A 21019-nucleotide genomic window follows, 5' to 3' on the forward strand; every position below is an offset into this window, starting at 1 on the left:
CATGAGGATTAGTCTCTTCTCCACCTTATGTCGCCCTGACTGTGTTTGCTCATCCTGCCCATCCGCAGCACTGGAGCAAAGAGATGTGCAACTATGCCCTAGCTTTTATGAGGGTGCTTTGGTCTTCATGCCTGCACAGTAAGCACCTTACACACTGAGCCATCTCCTTGGACCTCTGTTTTCCTGCTTTTTATGCAAAACTTTTTTCTTTTTCTTTCAAAAGCTTTTCTGTTAGGCTCAGTGTAGAAGGAAAATTTGACTTAATCTTTTCCTATATGGAAAACTCTCTGCTTTTATTGCACAAAGCAAAATGCAGCAGCAACAACAACAATGACAACAGTTTACACCTATGATAACCTCAGTTCTGGGTTTGTAAAGCAGAGCCCAGGCTGACAGAAATATGCCCGCATTGCACCTGCAGTCGTCCAGGGCTTCTGGAGAAGGCAGCTACAGGGAGCAGGTGGCGAGCACCTGTGGCGGTTGTTTGTGTTCCGACCGCTTGTGTAAATTCTCCTGCCCTCGGAGAGAGTAGAGGCTTCTTTGTATTGTTGATGACTTTCCCATCCTTCCTCTGAATATGGGTCGACAGTCTCTTCTCAAGCCCGGAGATGTGTTTTTCCACTTATCTGACCCACAGGAGTGGGGGGTGGGGAGGGGAGGCTGCTTGCTTGTTTTTAACGTTGCTTTGATAGTTTCCTTGTCTTGCTGGAAGTCTGGTGACACAGTTGCAAGGACTGTCACCGAACATTTAACATCCCGCCCTGACTTGTGAAATAGCTCGTTGGTTTCCTAGAAACCTGATCGTGATGTCCACGGATCTGAATATTAATTGCAGCAATCACATCCGTTCATTAATGTTTGCATTCCCTTTGTTGATTGGTCAAGCAGCCTGGTGCAACCTGTGAACAGGGAGAACCGTGGATGTGGATGTGTTGAACAAGCACTTTCAAGGTGATAGGAGCTCAAGGAGGTCCTAACCTGGAAAAGCCAGTGTCATACATACCCCGGACAGAAACTTAGCTCACAGCAAACATCTTTTGTTTAAATTGATGAAATAAACTTAAAAATGAAGTAGGGTATGTGATATTTTCTTGTCCCATGATATTAAGCATTTGTTATTGACATGCTTTTTTTTGTTGTTGTTCTAAAAAATATTTATCTTATTAAGTTAGACATCATGGTGTTGTACACCTTTAATTCTAGCACTCTGTGAGTTCAAGGCTAGTCTGGTCTACAGAGCTGGTTCCAGAACAGCCAAGACTATATGAAGAAACTGTTTCTAGAAAAAAAACAAAAGAAAGAAAAAAAGATTACTAGTAGTGTGTTATGGTCCATGTCCTTAATCCCAGTAGTTGGGAGGCAAAGGCAGGAAGCTCTCTTAGTTCCAGGACAACCAGGCTACTCAGAAAAATATTGTCTTCAAAAACAACAAAAATATTATTGTTGTTATTATTGCTCTGTCTCTGTCTCTGTCTTTCTCTGTCTCTCTGTCTCCCTGTCTTTGTGTGTGTGTGTGTGTGTGTATTAAAGATGGCCAGGGGGTTGGGGATTTAGCTCAGTGGTAGAGCGCTTGCCTAGCAAGCACAAGGCCCTGGGTTCGGTACCCAGCTCCGAAAAAAAGAAAAGGAAAAAAAAAAGAAAAGAAAAGATGGCCAGAAGAGGCTATTGTATCCTGGAGCTGGAGTTACAGGTGTTCATGAGCTACCTGGTCTATGTGCTGGGGTCAAACTTGGGTCCTCTAGAAGAGAAGCAATTGTTTTTTAACACCTGAGTTCTCTCTTTGGTTCCAGGTACATTTCTTTCTATAGCAGTGGTTCTCAACCTTTCTTTTTTTTTTTTTTTTTTTTTTTTTTTGGAGCTGGGGACCGAACCCAGGGCCTTGTGCTTCCTAGGCAAACGCTCTACCACTGAGCTAAATCCCCAACCCCAGTTCTCAACCTTTCTAATGCTGTGACCCTTTGATACAGTTCCTCATGTTGTGGTGACCCCCAACTACAGAATTATTTAATTCCCATTTCATAACTGAAATTTTGCTACTGTTATGAACCATAATATGTGAGCTCAAAAGGGTCATGACCCAGAGGCTACGACTCACTGTCCTACAGGCACATGTCCTCCCTTGTAGGGACCTTAGTAGAGTTTCAGTTCTCCTTGGTAAAAAAGCTGAGGTGACTCATAACTAAATTCTTTCAGAACCACAGAACTGAAAGCATACACTTGTTTAGAGCATTATAACTTTGACAACAGTATTTGTGAGCAAACCATGGAGACACGAAACCCAGGCTTACTGGTTCTGCTTTCCAGCGCTCACTGAAAGGAAGTAAATGCAGGGACTCAAATACCCCACAGGGATGTGATAGCCCAAAGTGGGAGTATCCTAACTGCCCGTTATGTGGATAGTCATAATATGGCAGAGACAGACAGCGGAATAGTGTTCTACCTTTAAAAGGAATAGAGTTCTGGTACCTGCTGCTATGTGGTTGAATGAATTATGACACGCGGTGATGCTGCAAGACATATCTAAGGAGTCAAATTCATAGTAGTGAAACTCAGAATGGTTAAGGAGAGCACGGGTGTGCTCGCACGCATGTGCGCATGCATGTGTGTGCTCATGCATGTGCTCCTGTGCGTGTGTGCCATAGCTCACTTCAGTGTTCAGCCTGATATACCAGAGAGAGGGATCCTCAGTTAAGGTATTCCTCCCACTGCATTGGTTCATGGGCATTTTCTAATTAATGGAGGAAGCCCAGCCCGCTGTGGGCGGTGCAATCCCTAGGCAGGTATGCCTGAGCCATATGGCAGCTGACTAGTGAGGCTGGGAGCCAGCCAGTCAGTGAGCAGCTGCCCTTTGGTTTCTGCCTCAGTTTGTAATTCAGGCTCCTGCCTCAGCTTCCCTTCATGATGGGATGTAACCTGTAATCTGAGGTAAACTCTTTCCTCCCCAAGTTGCTTTAGTCCTTTTGTTTGTCATAGCAGCAGGTGACAGAGAGAGTGGTGGTTGTTACACAGCATTGTGAAAGAACAGATATAAAACATAGACCTAAGTAGTTCTGACAGACAGTTGTATGTATATTGAACCACAATTGGCATTGAACCAAAAGAATCACACAAACATTAAATGAATAGAAATAAAAACAAAATCCAGGACTAACTTTTTATAAAGTCATTTTTTTGCCTTCCACCTGCCTGTAAAAACACTTTCTGGGAATGTTCTGTCCTTGCATGTCCCTTCCTGGCTTTTGTGGGCCTTTGTGGCTAAAAAGAGTTTATCTTCTCTCCTGTATTTCCTTTCTTATCCTCAAGGAGATTTGTCTGTCTTTGAAATGCTACAGGGCTAGGTCTGGGGCTTTGAGGCATTGCACTTGCCAAGCAGACACGGAGGCCCTGGGTGTCATCCCGGCGCTGCAAACAAGAAAGGCTCGTAGCCCCTTATAAATTCAGCTCTTAGCGATCACTCTCCACACCTGACCTAAATCAGAGTTTATTCTGTGTCAGTCCTCTCAGCATAGAAGGAACCGTGTGCGGGCAGCATGAAGGACTGCGGTTTGCAAGCGGCAGCAGGGGGCTTGCCGGGATCTTGCCGGGGCCTTGCCCGAGACTCCCCTGCCACCTCGGTAGCAGAGTTCACCCTACCGATTTGTCAGTTTGCTTTTAAGGAGACTTGAGATTGGCCGGCCTCCCTTACCCCCTCCGGAGGCTCAGAGCCATGCAGCAGGGTCCAGCAGGGTCCATTCTGGCCTGGGCAGTCACAGGCGGCATAGAACATTTGCTCTTTCCCAGACCTTCTGCTACCTTTCTCTGCCCCAGTGGAGCTGGGGAATAATAAAGCTGTTATTTATACTGTAACATAGTTTTGTCAGTGGTCTTTGTCATTGAGACTTTGGAAGACAAAGTAAGGGGATGAGGGGGTTTGTGGGAGAAGTACAGTGGGGGTGGGGGTCTCAAGGGATGTTGCTTATCCAGCCCTCCCCCTTCCCCCAAGTCCCTTTCTTTCTCTTTTGCCACAATGCCCTTTCAAATGTTTTATGTAACCTCTGACCTCCTGACCCCTAACCCTTCTGATCCCATTGCACCGGCCTCTCAAGGTGCCCCTCACGGCTGAACAAGGCTCCTCAGTAAGTTTCACTCACAGCAGTGAATATATGAAATCACTCACTTAAAATTTTGTTAGTTTATTGTCAGTGCTGACGATCAAATCTGTCCCATCGATCGGTGTTTCTCTTTGTTTTGACACAGGGTCTTGTGTCGTCCAGTCTAGCCTCACACCGTGTAGCTGAGTATAATCCTGAGCTGTCCGTCCTTCGGCCTCCATCTCCCAATTGCTTTGATCACAGACATAAACTAGCACACCTGGCCCCAGCCTGTTTTTTTTTAAAGTTACATTTATCATTTTGTGCATGCTGGTGAGCACGCGTGCTGCTGTGCACGTGTGGAGGTCAGAGACTTGAGGTTGGGTTCCTCTTGCCATGAGGGTTCTAAGGAATTCAGACTGTCAAGCTTGACACCTTTCTATGCTGAGCAGGGTCTTGGCTACATAGCTCAGGCTGGCCTCAGCTCCAAGTGCTGAGATTACAGGCATGAATCATCAAGGGGCTTAAGAGCTACATTCTTCATGACCATGTGGGCACAAAACTACTTTGTTCTGTCTGGTGGTTTTTCTGGTTTTCCAACACAGGGTTTCTCTGTGTAGCCCCTGCTGTCTTGGAACTCATTCTGTAGTCCAGGCTGGCCCAAAGGCACTGTTAAGTTTCAAACCCAGGGTAGGCGGCAGAAGTATCTATTTTACATACCTGTTACAAGGTATGGCTGGCATACCTAGCCCTCTACCCTGAACTCTCCAGCCCAGGGGTTGGGCTGCCCACTCCCCAGAGGCTGACCTAATCCAGACATTTTGGTTTTCTACCCCCCCTGGCTGCTGTACTTAGTTCTCCTCTGTTCCTTCCCCTCTCCTTCTCCCAACATGGTCCAGGGTCATCAGCACTCTGGACTCTCCCAGATGTGCCTGCCTCTGGCTATGTTTGCCATATATATATATTTATACTTATATATATATATATATATATATATATATGTGTGTGTGTATACATATGTATATATACATATATATACACATACATATATATATACACATACATACATATATATACACATATATACACACACACATATATATACATACATACATATATATATATACACACAATAAACTTTCTCCTCCACCACACTAGATGCACTAATGTCCTTTCCATTCCTTCCTTCCTTCCTACCTTTCTTTTCATCCAGGCATGAGCCATTGCTGGCCTAAGAAAATGTTTTAAATTCCTCTTTTTTGCCTGTGTGATTGTGACATGTGCACGCATATGCTATGGCTGGTGTTTGCTACTTTGTGGGTGCTTCTTTTTCCCATACTTTCTCCCCCTGGTTTCACCCCCTAACACTAGGTCGGAGAGAAACAAGGATAGAGGAGAGAAAGGAATTAGGAAAATATCCCCAAATCTGATTTCTTTCCTTTTGTTTCTTCTTTGATGTTGGCTACTAACAAACCACATCCAACAACTACCCACACCGTCTACTGTGGCTCTAGCATTTACACACCCTCTGAAAAGTTCCCAGATTTCTGAATGTCACACAATCACAGGAATTACCTGCAGCTGGCAATACCACACTTATGCTAGAGCATGAGGCAAATCAAAGTTGGCTTATCTTGGGATTAAAATGAGGCACATTCTTATTTCTGTGTGTGTGGTTTTTTTTTTTTTTTTACAATTTATTTTATTTTTATGTGCATTGATGTTTTGCCTGCATGTGTGTCTATGTGAGGGTGCCAGATCCCCTGAACTGAGTTACGGTTGTGAGCTGTCGTGTGGGTGCTGGGAATTGAACTCAGGACCTCTGGAAGAGCATCCGGTGCTCTTAACCACTGAGCCATCTCTTCTGTTCCATTTCTGTGGTTTTTTTCTTCTTAAAGGAGACCAAGATTTCAGAAGTTTTGAAAGACCCCCGGAGCAGGGAGACCCTCACTCAAGTCTCGGGATGATGTGACCCCCCCAAGAACTCACGTGAGACCGTCCTTGCTGTAATAAACATGAGGTTTATTGATAGGAACCAGTGCACTGGGGTCGAGACTCATATCCCACGCAGGGGCAGTGGAGTTCGACCCCCAGTAACTACTGACTTCTTAGCTGCATTTTTTATTCTTTCAGTTTCACTGTAGTGTGTAGATATGCATGTGTCACAGGGCACATGTGGAGGTCAGAGGAGAATTTGCAGGAGTTGGGTCTCTCTTTCCACCCTGTGAGTCCTGGAAATGGAATTGGGGTTTTGATAAGTTGGATAGTCACACTGGCACCCTATCTTCCTACTTCTCCCTGGCACTACCGTTTCAGATGGGAGTGTTCATGCATGGATTTTACATGGTAGGGGGTGCCCATGTGTGCACAACGAACACTGTTCCCCAGATCCATCAGCTTTATTTTTTTAAGTTCCCTTTCCTGATGATGATTTCTGCTCTGAACTTGTTACTTTCAGGACTAGCTACAAATCTGTGCATCAGGGCTTTTACCCTAAAAGATTGACTGTCAGCAAACTCTGGGCAAAGATAATGGGAACCAAGTGGAAGAGATAGCTAGTGGCTGCCCCACCCCTGAGACCTGAGGGGAGAATCAACCGTATTTCCCAGAGAACGTAAGTAAGCTTAGGGGCTTGCGGGTGTCCATAGCTCTACTGACTTGGGCTGTGAATTTAAACAGGGATTTCCTGTTTTTCTCCTGTGTCTGGGAATTTGTGTTTGGTGTGTGGGGCTGACTTCTGATTTATGCACACCACCTTATGGCTCCATCCGAGTTTCTGTGTGTATTGATTATTGATTCAGCATGATTTAATAGTGTGGAATTCTTTTGGCTTCCTTGGTCTGTGTCTTCTGGGACTTGAACCCAGAACCTCTCGCATGCTATGCAGTCTCCTCCTGAGTTCCATCTCTAACACGGTTGCACCTGATTCTGAATTCAAGTTGACAGGCTGTTTTCTTGGTAATTTGTAAAACGCTCTGTTGTTAGGGTTTGTTGTGCTGCTTAGGAACAGAGTACTTAACTGCATAAGGAAAGAATTACTGCCTAAGCTCCGTGTTCTGTAGCTTCACAGCTCCTCATTTAGGTATTGATTTGCAATTGTTTATGCAGCTCATGAGTGAGCTTAAATACTTTCCTGTTCAATATTAATCCTCAGTGCTTGCTGCTCTGACACTGGCTGTGATGGCTCATGCTGTCACATTTGTTTCTTAGCTTCATGGCTTCCATCTCCTGACTCTGTACCAAGACACACACACACACACATACACACACACACAGAACCCTGGTGTTCATTATATATATAAATGTATACACACACACACACACACACACAGAACCCTGGTGTTCATTAGGTATATAAATGTACACACACACACACACACACACACACACACACCCTGGTACCTATTCTTCTATATTCCTATATGTGCACACACACACACACACACACAACTCTAGTGTTCTCTCTCTCATATACATGTATATGTGTGTGTGTATGTATGTATATAATACATGTGTGACCATACACACACACACACACCCTGGTGTCCTCTGCAAGAGCAGCAACTTTATTCAGAGCATCAGATAGTTTATACTCCAAGGGTTAAGACGAGTCACCTGGGTAAGGTGTACAATCACCAGGACAAGCTGCATGTGGCATATAAACAAATAATGATAACCAGATGTAATGAGTAATCTGAAGTGATCGCTATCCACTCCTATCCATTACACCTGAGAGGAGCATGAAGCCATAGCCCAAGAATGATTCTGTGTTTTGAAGAGTTTTCTTGGAGTTTTCTCCACGAGCACTCAGAACTTCCCCTCACACGACTCTTCTTGGATTTTGTTCCAACAATGTGGGGAGGGTACAGCATACTGTGAGCGGTGTCATCTCTGGGCAGGTGGCCCTGAGCGTAAGCCAGCAGTGTACTTCCTCGAACTTCCTCAGTGTGGCCTGTGACCTGGAAGTGTAAGCCGAAACAAACCCCTTTGTTCCTACATTGCTTTAGATATGGTGTTTCAGCACAGCAACAAAAAGCAACCCAGGACAGCAATCAGTTAGTCAACGCACAGCATCTCGCTCATCTCATACTTGTGGCTATCCTCCTGCCCTATCTTCCTAAGTGCTAAGATTATAGGTGAGTACCACTGCAGCCTGCTGTAACTTTAAGCAAACATATGTCTCGGGTTTTTGGTGGTGGTGGTGGTGGGGGGTTTGTTTGTTTTGTGTTTTGTTTTGTTTACTTTTTAAATTTTTTTGGCCTACATGTATGTCTGTGTCTGAAGGAGTCAAATCCACTGGAACTTGAGTTAGACAGTTGTGAGTGTCCATGTGGTTGCTGGGAACTGAACCCAGAACCTCTGAAGAACAGCCAGTGCTCTTAACTGCTGAGCCACCTCTCCAACCCCTCTCCGTTCTTTTCAAGCCTTCCTGGCTGTTATAACGTTCTATTTATCCTCTGTTCATCTTTAGTAGGGTTTGTCTTTGCCTCTGGGCTCTCTGGGATCTGAATTGTGAATACATTCTTGGGCCACCTTTGTTTATTTTTCTTTGGCAACTAAGACTACCAGAGATCCTCCGGCCTCTGACTCCCAAGTGCTGGGATTTAAGGTGTGGGCCATCATGCCCATCCAGCACTGTTTTTTAAAACTTTAAATCATGGTTGACTGTTTTTATTTTTTATTACATTTTATTTGTTTGGTGTGTGTGTGTGTGAGTGTGTGTGAGTGTGTGCGTGTGTGTGTGAGTGTGTGTTGTGTGAGTGTGTGCGAGTGTGTTGTGTGTGTGTGAGTGTGTGTGAGTGTGTGTGCATGTGTGAGTGTGTGAGTGTGTGAGAGTGTGTGTGAGTGTGTGTGAGTGTGAGTGTGTGAGTGTGAGTGTGTGTGAGTGTGTGTGCGTGTGTGAGTGTGTGAGTGTGTGAGTGTGTGTGCGTGTGTGTGTGTGAGAGTGTGTGTGTGAGTGTGTGAGTGTGAGTGTGAGTGTGTGAGTGTGTGAGTGTGTGTGAGAGTGTGTGTGAGTGTGAGTGTGTGTGTATGTGTGAGTGTGAGTGTGTGAGTGTGTGTGAGTGTGTGTGTGTGAGTGTGTGAGTGTGTGTGAGTGTGTGAGTGTGTGTGCGTGTGTGAGTGTGTGTGTATGTGTGAGTGTGAGTGTGTGAGTGTGTGTGAGTGTGTGTGTGTGAGTGTGTGTGAGAGTGTGTGTGTGAGTGTGAGTGTGTGAATGTGTGTGAGTGTGTGTGAGTGTGTGTGTGTGAGTGTGTGAGTGTGTGTGTATGTGTGAGTGTGTGAGTGTGTGAGTGTGTGTGAGTGTGTGTGAGAGTGTGTGTGTGAGTGTGAGTGTGTGTGAGTGTGTGAGTGTGTGTGAGTGTGTGTGAGTGTGAGTGTGTGAGTGTGTGAGTGTGTGTGAGTGTGTGAGTGTGTGTGCGTGTGTGAGTGTGTGTATGTGTGAGTGTGTGAGTGTGTGTGAGTGTGTGTGAGAGTGTGTGTGTGAGTGTGAGTGTGTGTGTGTGAGAGTGTGTGTGTGAGTGTGTGTGTCTGAGTGTGTCTAGGACAGAGGACACTGGTGGAAGTTTATTCTCTCTATCATGAACCCAGCTTGTCAGGTTTGGTGACGAGTGTTTCTACCCACAGGACAGTCTTGCTGGCTCCTGAACACTTATTCACAGGACTGTTCCTCTATTTGTGACTTTTTACAAATACAAACTTAACCTCTTTGCTTAATCTTGACACAGGTTCGTGGCTTTAATGAGCTTTTTCAACAAACTCAAGCCAGACATTAAGCTACTGTCTTAGGGATTTCATTGTTGTGAAGAGACACCATGATCAAGGCAACTCTTACGTAGGAAAACATTTAACTGCGGCTGGCTTCCAGAGGGTTCAGAGGTTCAGTCCATTATCATCATGGCAGGAAGCATGGCAGCATGCAGTCAGACATTGTACTGGAGAAGGAGCTGAGATTTCTCTACCTTGATCTAAAGGCAGCAGGAGACTGTGTTGCACTGAGTATAGCTTGAGCATAATGTGAGATTCCAAGGCCACCTCCACAGTGACACACTTCCTCCAACAAGGCCACACCTCCTAATAGTGCCACTCCCTATGGGCTATGCGTTTGAACGAATGAGTCTATGGGAGCCATTCCTATTCAAACGGCCACAGCTACCTTAGCATCTGTTTAGTGGTCTTGCTTCTTCTGGTTGCTTTTTGTGGAAAGTTCATCCTATTAAAGGGTGGGTGCAGCTTGGTTCACTTCCCTCTTTACCTGGCATCGACCGGTGTGCATACCTTCCACAAGTGGTTACTGACGCTCAGAGCCCTACTTCTGTTTCTGTGGCTGAAGGCTATTTGAGAACATAGTGTCAACTTAGAACTCCCAAGTTCTGAGCTTCCTCTCGTACTGGTGCTTGGAGGTTCTCCTTTCTTCCTTGAAGCTACACAAGGAGACCCTTTAGCTCTTTCTTTTCTTTTAAATTTATTATGATTGTTATTTGCTATTTATACGTGTGTATGCGTGTGTTTGAGAGCACATGCACACACAAGTGCTAAGACACTCATGTAGAAGTTAAAGGACAACTTTGGAAGTTGTTTCTCTTTCTGTGATGGAGGTTCCTCGGATTGAACTTAGGTTATCAGGCTCTTTGTGTAAGACTATGCTCAGAGCCAAACCACGACTGTCTTTAGGAGTTCAGCTGTGCCTGGTGACAAAAGGTCATCTCAGCTGGTGCTCGTTGATCATTTGTATCCTCTCTTGGAGGGGGTGGGGTGAGTCATAGGACCCTCACCTGAGTATCTAATCCTGTATGCCACATCTGAGTGCAAATCTGCCCTAATGCACATGGCCTTGGGGAGGGCTTAAGTGTAAGGTCCAGGAAGCCTAATAGAGGGAGGACTCCATCCATGTGGTTACAGGAAAGTTATCGTCCCTGCCTGATAGAAATTCTCCAGTGTGATTTTTTGGTGGGAGCACCCACAGACAGCAAGAAATACCTCACCCATGCTCTATAAAGTAGCCCAGTGAACTCATAGTCCCCAGAGTGAACTTGGTAGAACTGTACCTTGGTTTGTCATTGGGACCTTAAGAGGTGGGCTAGATATTGCTTACATTTCCTTGAGAAGAAATGTTAGCAACAGGGTTTTCTACTGAGGATAAATATTAACAACAGACTTTATCCACTGGGCATTCTGCTGATCCTAATTTCATTGTTCGTTCATTCTCATATTCTCTCTCTCTCTCTCTCTCTCTCTCTCTCTCTCTCTCTCTCCTTCCTCAATTGTTTGACATCTTTTATTTTGAGATAGGGTCACTTAACTAAACCTGGTGCTCACTGATTCTGGAAGATGAGAGAGGGGGTACAGGCTCCCACTACCACACCCCGCTTTTTTATGTGGGGCATGGACAAGTGGTCCTCAGGTTTGTTCCCTAAGCTCTCCATGGGCTAAGCCATCCTTCCAGCTCCTTCCGTCATTTACTTAAGGTTATCCAGTGTTTCTGGATACTTTAGATAAGAAGGGTCTGCATCAACTTAGTCTACCATAAGATTTATTTGCCAAGCATGACAGCTCACGACTTTAATCCCAGCGCTTAGGAGGCAGAGGTGGGCAAATTTCTGAGTTTGAGGCCAGCCTGGTCTATATTAGCGAGTTCTGGGACAACCAGGGAGATGTAGAGAAATGCTGTTTCAAACAAACAAACAAACAAACAAAGAAACAAACAAACATATAAAAATTGTAAGCATGTTTGTACTCTCTAGCACAGAACAATAACCTGTCTAGATTGATTGGATGAATGAGTGAGGGAATGGATGAAATTTCCGCTTTCAGATTCAGACGGGAGCAATATTCAGGAGAGCCCTTGCTTCCGGTCTCTCCAGGATCTACTTGATTTTTTTTTTTTTTTCTTTTTTTCGGAGCTGGGGACCGAACCCAGGGCCTTGCGCTTCCTAGGTAAGCGCTCTACCACTGAGCTAAATCCCCAGCCCCTTGATTTTATTTTTGAGACAGAGTTTCTGTGGATAGTCCAGGCTGGCCATCCTTATGAATTGGCTTCCTGAGTAAAGATCTTGACCGGCCCTGTTCTGCCCTGCTTGATGTTTGAAGGTGGTGAGTGAGTTCCCATCCTGTGTACCAGTAGCTTCTACAGCACTCCTCCCTAGAGGAAGGATTAAAGAACGCAGCGGCTGGACAGGAGTCTGCTTCCTTCCCTTGCTTCCTCTGGGTTTAGGAAAAGTTTGCCTTTGATGAGATTGAGCCCTGGGCTCTTGCTTTACATTTTCAGGTAGATGCCTTGTCTGAGGCTGGTTATTGATGCCAAGGCCTGTTTTAATTCTCACTCTTCTGCTAATCAATTACAGCATTTATCCATTAATCGGGTGTTCTGACAGGGTCAATAACTGCTTCTTGGATCTTGTGTGAGATCTCACATCATCAAACTAGGAACGAGTGAGATTTAAAGCCTGGTGTGACTTCCTCAGGCTGGTGTTATAAAGGACCAAAACCCAGCTAGTGGATTTTAATGTATCAGGGTGACAGGATTCAGGATTTTTCTCCCCAAGTAGTCCGTAGCGTGGTTCCACATTACTGAAGTGTGGACAGCTGTGCCTCAGTTTAAGAAAAACAGAAACGTTAAAAAGCAATGATTCCCGGCACAGCCCTACAACTGCGTTCACAGTTGTGAATGCATAGACGTCTTCCTTCATCTGCAGCCTTTACCAATAAGATCTTGGCACCTGGGCGAGAGGACAAAGGAACTTAAAGCACAGATGTTTGAAGAAGTTGCTAGGTAAAATTCAACCCCAAATTTATACCAAATACCATGTTACAACATGAATTGAGAGGCAACATCTCAGGGCTGACTTTGTATAAATAGCTTTGGGCCCATTTTTCACATGAGCCGAGAATCCACATTCCCGCTGTGTGTACACGCCATTTCCTTATCCCTCAGTCTCCAGGATGTGCTACCACTTACACAGAGCCTGAAAATCGTCGTAGAAACGGGAAATCTTTGCCTAAATAGAGAGTTAAAAGTTTTCTGAGCATAAGGATGGTTCTGGGTTTTGTTTTGGTTTTGGGTTTCTGGTTTTTGTCTTGTTTTTCGTTTTTAATGACAGATGTACCAACATTCGATTGTCTTCTCATCAAGGGCGGGGAGTGGAGACACTTGTAGACTTTTCCATTCTCCTCCGTGTCACTTGGCTGTCGTGGTCATTGTCTCGCCCCTTTCTCTCCTCCTTGCGCTGCGGAGAGTTCTGTCATTCCCTCTCCCTCGGGACCTTTGTCCCCTTTGTTTTCCGCTGTACCTCAGAAGCCCATCACTCCTTTCATCTTGGTCCCATTCATGGGTGAGGGAACAGTGGTGTCCCGTTGTGGGGATGTTCCGCTGGGTTTCAAACAGTAGGGTTTCCCTTTATTCCCCTCGGAGTCCCACAATGGGCTGAATGTCTGCTGCAGAATGCACACTAATACACCAGGTTATTTGGTTTCTAAGAAGTCAATAAAAATACTACATTTAGGTCCAGCCCTTGGCTCCCTCCACACCGCCCCTGCTTTCAAGTCTTAAATCTGTTTCTTTCCTTCTGATGGCAAAACATACTCTCCTATATTAGTTCAAGGAAACTGATTCTGGCTGTGGAAGTTACGTTTCTACCACAGGCAGCCAGGACTTGGAGAAGATGCCAAGAAGAATGGGCTTCCCAGACTGAGCTTGGCCAGACTTCCTGGTTTTAGAAAGTAGCACCTGTCTGCATTCTCCGGTGTGTCTCAGGATTTCATCCAGACTTTTCTTGTTTTATTCTTGTTTTGGGGTTGTGCACATGGCAATGGGGTGGGGGGGGGGAGTGTGGACAAAGTGTACATAGTTAACAAACAAGGCCCAAAGACCAGCAAACCTGTAAAAGGTCAAAGAAATTTTAAGCTTGTAATGTCTCAACACACAGAACTCATGTTCAGGAGCAACCTTCAAAACCGCCCTTAATGAGGCATAAAAGAGAAAACTGGAGCCGGCGCTCCTGTGTACCTTGCCTAGGGTGTGTCGTCAGGGTCACTTGCCACTGGGGACCTATTTAAAAAGGGATTGGGGTAGTTGGCTCAATCAAGCATTTCATTAAGTGGGGGACTTTGATTAATTCTCTCTCTTCTTCGGTACAACAGATAATTTCAGTAAATGTGTAATGCTCTCGGCTGCTGCTGGGGCTTAAAGTTCGGGCTGCGCCCTGCTGAGGGCTAGCATTACCGGGCCTACTTGGCTGTGATGAAGAGGAGTGTGTCCCACACAGTGGTCTAATCCTTGACAGGCGAGGCTGGCCTTTCAACATGACTGTTATCTGGGACCCTGGCTTAGGAAAGAGCACTCTCGGGACTGCAGGCAGAGACAAAGTCTTGGGAAGCAAGGAAAGACGCCAAGAGTAGTAAGAAGTTGGCGCTCTGTCTTTTCCTGTTTTTGGAAAGATACTCGGATCAGCCTCTTGCTCAGAGACTCGTGGTTTGGGTAAGTTTCTGGGAGACTCCGCAGGAAAACAAAGCAAGAAAAGGAAAATTGCAGGCCAGCGGTGTGAGCTTTCACTGCTGTCTGGTGCGGGGGAAGCTGGGGCCGGATAGAGCTGGGCCACCAATGCGAGCTTTCACTGCTGTCTGCTGCAGGGGAAGCTGGGACTGGCCTGGGACGGGCAGGGTCAGGTACGGAGCCCTGGTCTATTGTCAGTTGTTTTCTTTTATTTACCAACTTTTTTGTTTGTTGAGAGTCTGTCAGGGAGATGAAGGGATGTTCTGAAGAAAGCCAGTGGGGAATGTTAACTTTGGTTGTTTTGATCTAGAGCTCTGTCAGGGGGGATAAAGTGCTTAGTGTAGAAACTCAGTCACACCTATTGTATTTTAAAAGCTGGTTTGGGAAATGTGTGTGTTTATTTATTGCAAATGCAAAGTCTATTTGGTAGCCATACATTTAGGTGCTTTGAAAAGTTGGATTTGGGTTCTGAGGGACCGGAACGGCCCCCAGGGAGGCATTGTGGTGATGTGTGAATCCCCCTTCATTTTCGGCTTACTCCCTGGATACCCTGGATCTGTGTTTAGGGCCGTTGCCTTCTGCCCCGTTAATCCAGGCACTGCACATGCGCTTGGAGCAACAAGTTAACAGTCTGTATTTAAGAGGGTAGTTTGGGTCTGCGTAGTCCCTTATTTGCCACTTGAAGCACGTTTTCAGTTGTGAGTAGTGCGCTTGGTTGCTTTCCATGGATTTATACGCCGACTAATTTTTTTATGCTAAATTAGGGTGAGATTTTTAGAATTAATTTCAGAGTGTGTTTGCATGGTAATTGCTACACTTCTAAAAGCTTAACAGCCAATTAACACAAACTATTGTGTGATATTTGGCTTCTTGTCGATTGGGGGTTTTTTGGTAGTGGTTTTGGATTTAAAGAAAAGATGAACTCATGCACTTATCAAATATGATTTTATTAAGTGCTGACTTTGTGTCAGGTTTCCAGTAGTTCAACATCGTTTTGATGTCAATATAATTGCTCCTTAACTTACATGTTAGGACCACAGCTGTAAACAGCAGAAACACCTCGGCACTCTTAGTATTCAGTAACCAGCTTTAACTGTCTATGGGGGTGTAGCATGTCTTTGGCCTGAGTTTGGGACTTTTAGTTCTTGGGGTACTGTGACTGGTAAATGTCTCCTGGCGAATGCTGGAGAGACCTTGGAGGCACAGTGGTGGTGTAGCAAGGACTCCGGTGGTCACTTGTTTTTCCTTGCTGGGGGAAAAAGAGCCAGCAAGCAGTTCAGGCTGGAAATGAGAGTTTGGTCCCTAATGTGGCGTGGCCTGGCCCACACTGCACACTCCATGGCAACCTCTCCCCTCCCCCCACATCCCCTCTGTTTCCCCGGAGAGCATCAGTTACTAACATTCTAATTTCCATCAATCACCTCCCCCACCCCACCCCCAAGAGATAGGGAAGTTACACAGTTGCTGCTTCTTCTGTGCCCAGCAAAGACTTGTGATAGCATCAGTGCCTCATTCCTCTGGGAAGGTCCTTGAAGGCTTCAGAGACCTGAAAAGCAGCTCACCTCCTTTTGCTGGTTTGTGGCAGTCGCAGACTTTCCGTTTTTGGGGGTCTGGGGTCCAAACCAGACCTCCTCGCACATGTCATGCATACTGCTCTATTACTGAGCTGCAAACCAGGTGTTTTAAACTCTCCCTCTAGTAGAATTACACTCCCCTCCTTGCCAAATGCTGCTTTATCAAGACATAAACATGGTACTTACTCATTGAGACAAAGGAACTCCCTTCAAATTGAGCCCAATTCGGACTTTCCAGGATGGCGGGTCCTCATCAGACAAAAGAGGGGACACAGGGAGGAAGGACTCTCTCAAAATTGGAGCATTATGCTCCTCTGGTCACTTTACCTCTGAAATCAAGTGGTAAATGAGATAAATTTTCCCGTTCCTCCCTTCCCTCCTATCTCTTTTCTTCTCTTGGTTCTTGAGGCATTCTCCTCTGTAGCCCAGGCTGGCCTGGAGTTCCTAGTAATCCTTCTTTCTTGTCCTCCAACATGTTGAGACTATAGACATGTGTCACCATGCCCAGCTTAGAAAACTGCTTTCCTGACCCAGACCACATCTCTCAGGGAAAGAGACATCGGCTGTCTCTATTTGCAGAGGGTATCGGTGTCACTATTACAGGTCCCACTGGGTGTCTTCCATGAGTTATGTGATAGTCTCCCAAAGTTCATTCACTTCAAATCCAGCCCTTCTCAATACAGAAGGCAAATAGAGCAGCTTCTAACTGTTTAAAGCACTTGTTCCGTCTGCTTTGAACATTGAAAACACCTTGCTGAGCAGTCATATCCTGGAAGCACTCTCTGGACTTGCTAATAGAGCCAGGGAAACCAGAATGCAAGGAGTCAGCAAAGCACCTTCTTCCCATAAGGCAGGATGAAAGGCTGCCTTGCAAATCTACCTGTGAATTCCAAAGCTGGAAGCGGTGTCTTTGTGTGCTGTGCTACATTGTTGCCGGCGAGCAGATGTACTCAGTCATTTATGTGGAGATAATGTATATGCAATCCCAGCCCAAAAACCCTCTGCTTAAGGTCAGCTAGAGGCCTTTCTTCCATGGCCTTGTGGATCAGGCCCCTTAGTGAGCCACCTGTTTGACTATTGGTTGTGTTTAAGGAAAACACAAGGATTGTCGGATGGTGGTTACTGTTGCCTTGTTTCTCTGTATCTGTTTTCCCTGGTCATTGAACTGTGTGGCTCCAGCCTCATGGGTCTGTTTGGGGGCTGTGTGTCAGCTGGATTTGATAGGCTTCAGAAATGAACATAAAGAAAGGGAGGCAAGAAGATGCATTACAGTGCTTTGTCCTCTTCAAGGGGCCAAAGGAAGCATGGCAGCCATTAGGTCATTGGTGAGGCACTCTCCAGAGAAGATTCCTTTGGGGCTGGCAATATAACTCAGTTGGTAGAGTGCTTGTCTAACATGCACTAGGCCCTCCACTCGATCCCCAGCACCACTTAAAACCACAGATGCCTGCAAACCCAGTACTCGGGAGGCAGATGGCAAGACCAAGAGGCAAATGGCACCCTTGTCTATGTAGCCAGTTTGAGGTCAGTCTGAGCTATGAGGCCCTATTTCAAAAGAACAAAAAAATTATTCCTCTTCTTCCTGTGTTACTTCTGTTGATAACATCAGGAAGAAGGGAGGGCCAACTTTCAGTTCAGACAATGTGTTACTGCCCCAAGTCACCCTGCTGCTGTCATGAACACCTCCATTAGTGTTGCCAGCATTGGCCTGGCCAGTTAGTATTGTCATTGGACCTATAGGGGGGTGGGGCCGAGTGCCATCTGAGCTTGTCTGCGTAAGCCATTATCTCCAGAGCCACAACAGAGGAGCATTCACAAGTGGCTTCTTGGTTGGGCTCTAGGACTCTACAGTCCTGAGCCTGTGACTGTCACTGTGGTAAAAACCAGGGGGAACAAGCTAAGGTTCTGGTAGGCTCTGCAGGAGGCTAGTGTATGGGTCCCTGGCCCTGAGGAATACTAAAGGGGACACAAATCATCTAGGCTCATTGGCGTCTTTGGTGAGACCCCATGACAGGCATGTTCTCTTACCTCTCTCAGGTAGACCTGGCTAAGCTGGGGGTACAGGTGGTGAGCTACATGACGTTGGCGAGATGGGGCTTCAAGGAGCCTGAGCAGAACAGACCCAGATGATTCTTCAGGGAAACTAAAGGACACAGAGACCATGGCCAAAGATCCCAGGAAGCTACTAGTAGGCTAAAAACACAGAAGGCGAAACCCCTTTCCCAGGGTCCCCATATAAGAATTGGGGGCTGAGGGAGGCAGCCCTGAGTTTGTTATATTTTCATTGATATTGACCAGATTACTGGAAAGTAAGCAGGACTTGGAAGACAAATATGGATCAGGGACAGTAAATAGAAATCCAGCAAGAGCCTTTTAAAGGTTGAGACGGGGCTGTGGAGACGTCTCAGAGTCTTAGGCCCTTGCTATACAAATGGTAATAGCTTGAGCTTGACTCCCCACATAAAATGTGATATTGTAGCATGCACCTATAATCCTATCCTATGGCAAGATCGGAGAAAGACAGCAATGAGCAACAGAGAGACCCTGTCTTAAACAAGGCATATGAAGACTAATACCCTACATTGTCCTTCAACCTGCACACAGGCACCATGGCACGTGAACACGTTCATTCACATACACACCACATCACAAATACGTCTGGCACACTAAGTAAATGTTGATTTATTATAACCAGGCTTGGTGGCATTCACCTGTATCCCTAACACTCATGAGGGAGAGGCCGGAGAATCAGAAGTTCGAAGTCATCTTCAGCTGCTCTTTTTTTTTTTTTTTTTTTTTTCTTTTCTTTTTTTCGGAGCTGGGGACCGAACCCAGGGCCTTGCGCTTGCTAGGCAAGTGCTCTATCACTGAGCTAAATCCCCAACCCCTCTTCAGCTGCTCTTAAGTCCAAGGCCAGGGCTGTGCAGTCAGATTGTATTAAAAATAAAGCAAGGACTGGAGCTGGAGCTCAGTGGTCGAGCACTGGTCTGGCATTTAGAAGACTCTGGTTTTGATCCTCAGCACCGGGGATGGGGAAGGAGTGGAAACAGTTATATTTTTACCTAAAGAGAGGTCACGGTAGGTGACTATCTAAAAAGGGGGTGCCTGCAGAGCATCGCTGCCAGACTCACAGATAATTTCACAGGAAGGTCAGAGGCACATGCGAGTGGCCCGTCTATGACAGGAAGGAGGCGGTGTTGTGTGCATTTGTCCGGTGGGTGGATGGGGGCGGGGACACAACTGGGAAATGTGGGGCAGATGGGTCATGGGACATGTCCAAAGCACAGAGCGTAGATGACCGTAGAGTCTGGGTACTGATGGAAAGATACCCCAAAAGATACCAACAGGAAAGCCTGCACTGTCTCTTCTACCTGTGTGTGTGCCAGCTGAGAAGGACAGACCACTCCACATCGCTCCTATTTTGCTGGAGCACCTCAGGACCTGGCTCTTGAGTGGCTCTGCGAGACCTGTCCCTTAACTCCCTCTGCATTGGAGGCTGAGGTGATAAAATTTTTTGAAATACGGGACATGGAGATGCATTTGCAGGAAAGGACCTGGATGTGAGATTTTCGTTTGTGCTTCGGTTTGTAGGTACGGAAGTTCACGTGCTGCATGTTCTTGCAGAGGCCAGAAGACAACCTCACAGGTCTTCTTCAAGGAACTTTCCTTGGCCTGGACCTCACTGGTTAGACTAGGCCCGCTGGACAATAAGATCTTCAGTCTCTCCTTCCCAGCACTGGGATCACCACGTTTTCGTTTTGTTTTTCTTTTATTTCTTAAGCCAGGGTCTCACTATGTAGCTCTGGCTGTCCTGGAACTCACAGAGATCTGTTGACCTCTGCCTCCCAAGTGTTGGGCGTAGGGATCAAAGGCATGCGCCCCCACCTCAGTGGGCTACAGCCTCGGAACTCAGGCCCTCACATTTTTATGTCTTGTGTTTGTGTCTGTGTCTGTCTCTCTTCTCTGTCTCTGTGTCTCTCTGTGTGTGTCTCTCTGTCTCTGTGTGTGCATGTGTGCACTGCATGTGTGCATGTGTGCACGTGCATGTGCACACGTTTAAGAATAGGGGTCAGAAGACAGCCTAGAGTGTCTGGTATTGGGTTTGTCCTGTTTAGGAGATGTAGTTTATCGTTCTCTGCTGTTTGTCTTAGGCTAGCTGGCCCACGAGGTTCTGGGGATTCTCCTGGCTTCCCATCTCACTGGAGGAGGGGTTAGGATTGCAGATACATGCTGCTGTGCCTGGCATTTTGTGGTTCTGGGCATCTAGACTCAAGTCTACTACTTGCACAGCAAGTGCTCTACTGCTGGTTCTCCCAGCATCCCTCAGTCCTTTCCTGGCATACACTCCCCTCTACCCTGAACTTTACAGACCAGGGGTTGGGCTTCCCCTACCCCAGAGGCTCTTTCCTATATATCGCTCCCCTCCGTCCCCACCCCTCCTCTCTCCCTCTGCTGCATGTGCATGTTCTGTCTTTCTCTATCCCCTCCCCTCTGTCTCCATCACCTTGGCGACTTACCCGATTTTATTCCTCAGGTTCAGTTCAAGAGTGTTTCCCAGTAAACTTGGTCTATATACTCTGGCTTGAATTGGCTTATTTCAGTGGCAGAGAAATAACTTACCAGAAACTTCTGTCATCATGTGAATGACCAACAGAAGTGCATTAGGGGTAAATCCTGAATCCTGCTAGCTGTTCGCACTCTCTTGTGCTGCCTCTATACTGGATCTCAAAGTGTAGCCAAGACTAGCCTTAAAATCAAAATCCTCCTGCCTCAGCTTCACTAGATTGGGATGAGCTGTGCCTAACTTGTTCATCTTGTTGTTGTGTTTTTAAAATATTACCTTATTTAATATATATATATATGCATGTCTATGTGTTTATGGTATA

General features: G+C 46.1%; 1 protein-coding gene across 4 annotated transcripts in view; it reads left to right on the forward strand.

The window, feature by feature from the left end:
- Positions 1 to 21019, forward strand: part of Clybl (citramalyl-CoA lyase) — a 223492-nt gene that overhangs the window by 86830 nt on the left and 115643 nt on the right. For 2 of the 4 annotated variants that reach the window (XM_087585907.1, XM_087585908.1), the window contains exon 2: positions 11972 to 12005. In XM_087585907.1, the coding sequence (XP_087442033.1) occupies positions 11972 to 12005 (34 nt within the window). 4 annotated transcript variants of the gene reach the window in all.

The sequence above is a fragment of the Rattus norvegicus genome, chromosome 15, assembly GCF_021556685.1.
Source record: "Rattus norvegicus strain SHRSP/BbbUtx chromosome 15, alternate assembly SHRSP_T2T, whole genome shotgun sequence".
In the NCBI taxonomy this organism is placed as follows: Eukaryota; Metazoa; Chordata; class Mammalia; order Rodentia; family Muridae; genus Rattus; species Rattus norvegicus.